This window comes from Mus pahari, chromosome 4 (assembly GCF_900095145.1).
Source record: "Mus pahari chromosome 4, PAHARI_EIJ_v1.1, whole genome shotgun sequence".
NCBI lineage: Eukaryota > Metazoa > Chordata > Mammalia > Rodentia > Muridae > Mus > Mus pahari.
In genome coordinates, this window is record NC_034593.1 from 109,795,727 (window position 1) to 109,803,744 (window position 8,018).

An 8,018-nucleotide genomic window follows, 5' to 3' on the forward strand; every position below is an offset into this window, starting at 1 on the left:
ACTCCAGTAGCCAACCGACATCACTCTAACTCCAGTAGCCAACCGACATCACTCTAACTCCAGTAGCCAACCGACATCAGTCTAACTCCAGTAGCATGCTCTGTCCACCTCTGTCGTCTCTGTTCAAGCTCTAATACTCTCATAACATCCTCCAGTTCCATCCATGTTGTCACACATTAGAGAACTTCCTCATTTTTATGGCTGTCCCTCAGCCCCATAATGGACTGTGGATACACGGTGAGTAGGGAGTCCTGTCTGAGCAGGTGCCATCAGTGATGGCTTATCAGTTTGGGAGCCTAACAACTGGACAAGATCTCACAGGCCTGGAGTCTCCAGTAGCTCAGTTAAGTTGTGAACAGTGCTTTTGAATTGCCAGCTAGAACATGCAGGTAACTCACTGAGGAGCCAATACCTTTAAAACATTGGTGCAGCAGCTTTGATGAAGTCTGTGACGTGCCTACCTTTCCACATGGCTTAAAAGGACGTGGACATCATGTCTGGGTAAAGAGAGTTGGAAAAGTGTCTGAGAGGCAACAGATGTAGAGAATGAGGTCAGCTCTATCCGAAACTCACAGCTTCCTTTCCCTTCCGTCGGTTCAATTCCATTTCTAAAGTCAGGAGGAATCAGCAGGTATGAATTACACGGAGAAAGTGAAAGCAGCTGGCCGGGCTGCGGTGGAACACAGATGTCAAGTGCAGAAACCTGTAGTTACACATGGCCGGAGAGCTCAGTAACGATGGGCGGTGTCAGCAGCAGGCCAGAAGAGACCCTGAGGATGACAAGCTGACTCGAGAGTTTCAGATTTATCTGGTCATTTCACACTGGTCCTGACATGTAGATGCTCCTGTCTGTTACCACTCAGATGACTAAGCGTAAAAGAGAAGAAATGCAAGGCACCACAATGTGAGCCAAGTACACGCGTCGCCCCCTCTGCTACACAGCCCTCTCCCTGCCTGCTGTCCACACGACCGACTGCATACTCGCTCCACACTGCCCTTCCACAGGCTTCATCCCGCCTTGCCGGCCGCACACTGTCCATACCATCCACCCTGCTGTGGTTCCTTTTGTCCCCCCTGACTGCCTCATGCGCCTGGTTCAGTTTTCTAGTGTGTCTGTGTGGCTGCTTTTGCCCTCCCCATCTGTCTAAGGCCTTTTTCTTATTTTCTCTATACACCTGGGACACTTGCCACATCTCCTTTTACAGTGGAGTCTCTATTTCTGCCTTCTCCTTCCTGGGCAGTGGGCCGGTGCTTTGCCCTGCCTGAGGAAGCCCCGTGACCAGTGTGTTCTGCTGCTTTGACTGCACTCGCTGCTTTCACAGTCCTTGTTCCTTCAGACTAGTTAGCATCTCATAGCAAACCGCCCTCTCTTCTGACTGGCTGCGTAAGAAGAGTTTAGGGAAATGTTACTGAGCACTCTAAAGCTGTTGGAAATTTAATGACATAGCCACAGAAAAGAGAGGGACGAAGTAGGAGCTGAGTAGGTAGAGCCAGGCCCCAAGCCCATGGACACAGGGCTGCTTACTGGGGACACTGCTGCTGGACAGTAGATGTCATGGCTGCCATCTGACAGTGGGTGCTGACCTTCGATAGTAGCACCTTTGCTGCTAGAACAGATTCTCCTCCAGCCACTGACTCCTAATCAGATGGAGGCAGACATCTGACCGAGGGACTGGCCCGTCTACCAACTGCAAAAGGGGCCTAGGAAGGGCTATCCTGCGCTATGAGAGATGGAGTTGGTCTGCTACCAGAATCAGATTTTAGAATCAAGATACAACTTTGTTTATGGAGACAGGGTATCCCTACGGAGCCCCGGCTGTCCCTGAAACTTGCTGTGTAGACCAGGCGGCCTTGAGCTCCCAGGGATATGATGTGCTTGCCTCTGCCTCCTGAGAGCTGAGATTAAAGGCATGCAGCGCCACATCTGGCCTCTCCAGCCGTTGTTAACATGGTGACCAACTTCACTCCTGTGTCTCCTGATCTCAGAATCCACATGAGCGTGCCTGCTCTTGCCACCTCCCTGTCCAGCTTTCTGCAGAGTGTAACAGAGTTCGACAGAACAAGTGACCTCCAATAGCCTCCTGCCTGAGACAGCTCAATTTTGACAGAGGACTTGTTCCAGTTCTCTGGCTCTATCCTTGCCCCTAAGAGCACAACAGAACCTTCCCTACAGCTGTGTCCCCAAGGGTCCTGGGCAGTGCCGATGTCTCTCTAGCCTCCTCCTCTACCAGCAAGAGACTCCAGAAAGTGACTTTCAGGCCATCTTTGCAGGCTCTGCTTCTCTGCTTCATCCCCTAAGAATGAAGCCTTGGCGGTCTTCCAGATTTACCTCCACATGCCCCGGTCTGGATCCACCCAGATGACATGTCTCTGCCCCATAGCCAACATGGCACCACGAAGGTCTCAACCCCAGCTTCAGCGTTGGGAGGGGATTCCTGCTGGGCTGGGAGTTAAGTTCAAACTAATAAAGTTAAGCATGTCTTAACACATGCATACAGGTGTTAGGTTTCAGCCAATGGGACTTGACCTGTGTACAGAACAACAAACCTTGATGACTGTCCTGGGTCCTTGGTGCATCCACTCTCATGACTCCGCATTTATAGCGGGCTGGCCCCTTCCTGTTTCTTAGACCTATGGCGTACATTACCTTGGTGCATTTCTCGCACTTCTGGCTCTCACAGTGTATTTATTCACCCAGCAGATGCACAATGAACACCCAATGGTCGGCACTGCCAATGGTCAGAGGCCAGACAGAAAGTCAAAAGAAAGGACTATGACAGTTAGAATACTTTTTATTGCCAGTGACAGAAATTGTGTTTAAAACTGGCTTAAGCAAAGATAGACCAAATCCCCTCACGTCCCTGGCAAGTCTAGGGAAAGATCTGCATCCCTTCAGACACAGCTGGATTCGTGGATCTTAAGCCTTGTCTTCAAAGGGACCCTGGCCTGGCATCATCTCTCAGCTCTGCTTGCCTTTGCAGTGGCTTTATTCTCAAGTTCCCCTCATGGCAGCAAGCCAGATGACAAGAGTCCCAAGTCCACACCCATCTGGCTTCCAGACAGTAGAGAAAGCTCTGCTCCATCCAGGCATGATGGGGCTTACCTATAATATCAAGCACAGAGCAGGAGTATAACCCAGGAGTTTAAGGCTACCCTAGGCTATATAATTATATAGCCAGCCAGGACTATATAACAATACCCTGTCAAAGGAAGGAAGGGAGGGAGAGGGGAAGGGGGAGGGGAGGGGGAAAAAGGAGAGAGAGGAGAAGAGGCAGCCCATCAGTGTCCTGCTTTTGTGGCTTCTGCCTGTCTTCTGCACTCTTCCATAAGGAGTCTGGCAGAAGAATTCAGTGCTCTGCTCAGACTGGATTCAGGTGTCCCTTCCTTAGAGCTGGGTAGAACACTTCAAACACTTGAGTTGGGAGCGAAGGATAGACTGGTTCTCCGAGAAAAAGGTAAACAGATGTCAGCTGTTGGTCAACATAAAATGAACTCAGTGGTATTTTTAATAGACTTTTTGCTTTGTTTTGGCTTTATTTTTTATTTGTTTGTTTTCTTTTTATCTTTTTCTTTTCTTTCTTTCTTTCTTTTTTTTTTTTTTTTTTGTCTTTGCCTGTTTTGATTTTCATTGGAGAGTTTTTGTTTTTTAGGAAGAGAGAAAGACTAAAGTTGAGTGAGTAGAGATGGAGAGTGTCTGGGAGGACTTGGGGGAAGGGACAAACAGGATCAGAATATATTGTATGAAAGAATAAGGAAAACCTGTGATGACCACCATGATGTTAGCCAGCCACATATGTGTAAATGTATGGTTGGGCATGTGCAGTCTATGCACAAGTTACAAGTGGACCGTCATCCAGCGGGGAGCAGAGAAGAGTCGTTCTCTGTCCTTACCACCTTGCTCCCACTTCCTCTGTTCCTTGTTGACAGCTTTGCTCTGTTGCAGACTGTAGACTGCTTTTGAAGTAAGCCAAGAGTCAGCAGGGCAGTGATGGGCGGGCACTGGGAGGCCAGGGCAGTGATGGGCAGTGATGGGAGGGCACTGGGAGGCCAGGGCAGTGATGGGTGGGCACTGGGAGGCCAGGGCAGTGATAGGCGGGCACTGGGAGGCCAGGGCAGTGATGGGTGGGCATTGGGAGGCCAGGGCAGTGATGGGCAGTGATGGATGGGCACTAGGAGACCAGGGCAGTGATGGGTGGGCACTGAGAATTTGCATCGTCGGCCATTACATTAAGTTCTTTAACACAAAACTTCTTGGTGACCTTTTTTTTTTTCCAGTGCTTTGAGAAAATCTCTCTGGTATGCTTCTTAGAATAATAAATCCACATTTTAAAAAAAAATAATTCTAGGCTGCTGCTAGATTAAAATCTGTAACTAATTAAAAGTGGTTTTCCTTGAGGTTATTGTTTTCCCCAATTACCCTTTACCTCCCATACTCCAGGCCAGAGGTCAAAGCCAAGGACTTGGATGGGCTGAGCCAGTCACTAACTTCACCCTGGGTTAGCTCGTGCTCCCTCTGATCACCCTGGGTTAGCTCATGCTGCCTCTGACTTGCTGACTTGTGATTTTGTGGGTTTGCTATACCTGTGCCTTCTGGAGTAAGCTGCCTCTGAGGGCGGAGCTATAGAGCTTCAAGAAACAAACAAAATAGGTCTGATTCCCACTTTCCCCAGCCTCTCACCTGGCTATGGCAGAGACTCTTTCATCAGTACCCAGTCCTTTACGTGTATATGCCGCTCGTGTAGAGTGTCAGCCAGATGTTGAGGTGAACACATGTGGATGTGGATGTCATTTTTAAAAACAACACATTAAACATGTTTTGTGTTACTGAAGTTCCAGCAAGCTGTAACTTTGGTTTTGTTCTATGCTGTTTCAAAGAAGATTGAGGAATTAATATAGTAGTTGTTACCTGGACCAATATGGATCTCAGTTAATATAGTAGTTGTTACCTGGATCTCAGTGCTTGAGATCCATCTTGGTTGCCTTGACTATGGGAGTCTTGTGGACAGAGGCCAAGGAATCAGTTGACTATCCTGTGATGTACAGGGCTGGCCTACAGCTGGGGGGTGGGGGGGTGGGGGGCACTTTAAAGCCAGGAAAGGAATCAGAGTGAGACTGTAGGTATCAAACAACGGTAGAGGCAAACTGGAATTTAGGGACTGATTTCCCCATTTTTAAGATAAGAAGATAACTAAATAAAAACATAGCCTGAGCCATATAAGCTTTTTACCAGCAATCAAGCAGATTGGATTGCCTTCTTATCTCTGCAAGTAATAAATAATTACAGCATTCCATATGTTGTGTTTGGTATGGTCCACGTCCACGATGTGTGGTTAATAAATAGCGCTGGTGAGATCTACTGCTGTAGCCCAGTCTTGGGTCAGCTAAAGCCTGTAGGCCTCCTCCACGCACCTTAGGCCTGTGCACTCTGCTGCTTTGAGGGTCTGTTAATCTAATGGAGATAAAAGGCTGGACTCTGGCTCCACTCAGTCACTGGTAACCTGGGAGACAGCCTAAATGAAAAGTTCCCCATGAGAGACAGAAACCACTTAAATTATAGGAAGAACATTTCAGAAAGCTACAAAAAGATGGATCCAACCTGAGACTAAGCAGAGCTCTGTGAGTGGTCTTTAGACACTCATACTTAAGGAAGGATGGAGCTTGGCACGATGACTTTTATGAAACTCTTTCACATTTTGCCATGTTTGCCCAGAGCCAAGCTGTCCGTCTGTGTGAGAACCCTGTTGTGCATAGCACAACCCTGTGTCTAAAGGCCCATCCTCCTGGAAGAGTCTCTGATGTTTTGTGGATATGGTTTTGGAAGGATCATGTAACATTGTTCATGATGCTAATAGGCATGTGTAGACAACAACAGGCCTTCTGTTTTGTAGCTGTGGCATAAAATGAATGATTTATTGGGTTTTACTAATTCAGTCATTATGAGCATATGAGAAAGATATTGTATTAAATACTTTTTCTCAAGCAATAATAAATTATCTTGCTAATAAGTCTGTGAAGTAAGATTCCTCCCATTTCTTCAAAGACCAATAAACATTTCTGCAGTTCTGATTGAGACTGTTATTTCTCTTGTTAGATTAGTCAGCCAGTTTATTTAAAATTGGTGACTTCCTGTCGATATTAGCAGAATTCCAGAAATACTAAAGCTCTTCTGTGTTCTAGGCACAGATTCAGTTCTGTTGAGTAAAACAAAAACAAACAAACAAACAAACAACAAAAACAACACTTTTCACTCGGGTGGCAGCCTTCCTTCTGAACGTCCTGTTTGTTGGGTTGGAGCCCCAAGAGATGTAGCCGGTACCGCATGAAGCCCTGAGCCTAGATCCCCAGCATCTACTGAAAAGCCACAGGAGTCCGGAGCCCTGCGTGGGTGGGTGGAGAGAGACACATGTGGGACTCCAGGGCTAGCCAGCCAGTTAACCAAAATGGTGAGCCCCAGATTTGATGAGAGACCCTGTCTCAAAATATAAAGTGGACAACAGTAAAAGACTCCCAGTGTCAACCTCTGACCTCTGACCTCTGACCTCTACATATACCCCATGGAGAGGGAGAGACAAGACAGAGATGGAGGAAATGGGAGAGAGAGAGAAACAGGGATGAAGTGAAGTGATTCACCCCAAGTCACACAGCTGGCAAGCAAGAGAGCCAAGACTTCAAAGCTCCGCGTGACTTCTGAGTCCATTGCCCTCAGTACACAGTATCACATCCGTGTTCTTAAAAGACTTAACTGGGTTAATAAATCTCCCGCTAAGATTAGGGTGTTAAATTCAGAATGGCCCACTGAAGACGGTTTTCTGTATTTTGATTTGGCCTTTTTTTTTTTTTTTTTTTAAAGGTGCTGTGTAATGGACCAGGAACATGCGTCCCTATCTGTGTGTCTGCCCTGCTTCTTGGGATACTTGGAATAAAGAAAGTGATCATTGTCTATGTTGAGAGCATCTGCCGAGTGGAGACGTTGTCCCTGTCGGGGAAGATTCTGAGGCACCTCTCCGACTACTTCATTGTTCAGTGGCCCACTCTCAAGGAGAAGTACCCCAAGTCTGTGTACCTGGGGCGAATTGTTTGACAAATGACAGCCCTGAGTCTTGAGAACATTACAAGTCCAATAATATTTACTATTACTATCTGTACTGTGAAGTTTTTCCAAATGCCCAAAGAAATATCAACGGTAAGGAATTTAAAATGTACAAATAACTCAATGAAGAAAGACAAACTTTAGCATATAATACCCAGCAAGTAGCTACGTCTGTACGGGAAAACACTTTTCTAAATAAAAGTATATATAACACTACTCACAGGTCCTCTTGGGTTTTTTTTTTTCCTCTTGACCTAAATATAGAGTATGTATGTTTAGTAACATTTCCTGTTTTACAGCTTTAAATAAAACAAAAGTGTTCTCCATTATAAAAAGAAAGGGCAGGATAAGGCAGGTGGGGGCGGGTATTGTCAGCCTGTGACCCTCCAGTGTGACCTCACTCTCAGGAGGCCAGGGGGAGGCTCGGGAGTTGTTGGTGTAAGGAACTGGGACAGGGAAGTGAGGAAAGAGGGGGAGCTGAAGAACAAGGCATCCCTTTGGTCCTGTTCAGACATGTCAGGCTTTACTCCTGGGGAAGCATCTCAGTGAGCTATCTCAGCATAGAAGCATGAGCTATCTCAGCCTAGAGGAAGCATGAGCTATCTCAGCCTAGAGGAAGCATGAGCTATCTCAGCNGCATGAGCTATCTCAGCCTAGAGGAAGCATGAGCTATCTCAGCATAGAAGAAGCATGAGCTATCTCAGCCTAGAGGAAGCATGAGCTATCTCAGCATAAAGGAAGCATGAGCTATCTCAGACTAGAGGAAGCATGGGCTATCTCAGCATAGGGGAAGCATGAGCTATCTCAGCACAGAGGAAGCATGAGCTATCTCAGCCTAGAGGAAGCATGAGCTATCTCAGCCTAGAGGAAGCATGAGCTATCTCAGCCTAGAGGAAGCAGTTTGTTAAGCTGGTCTCATGTCCATTTA

General features: G+C 46.9%; 1 protein-coding gene across 1 annotated transcript in view; it reads left to right on the forward strand.

Moving 5' to 3' along the window:
• Alg14 (ALG14 UDP-N-acetylglucosaminyltransferase subunit) overlaps positions 1-7,306 on the forward strand; it is a 76,408-nt gene extending 69,102 nt beyond the window's left edge. Inside the window, exon 4 of the mRNA XM_021196769.2 lies at positions 6,851-7,306. Within this exon, the coding sequence (XP_021052428.1) occupies positions 6,851-7,081 (231 nt within the window). The 3' untranslated portion in view covers positions 7,082-7,306. The remainder of the gene's footprint in view (positions 1-6,850) is intronic.
• Positions 7,307-8,018: the final 712 nt, after the last annotated feature.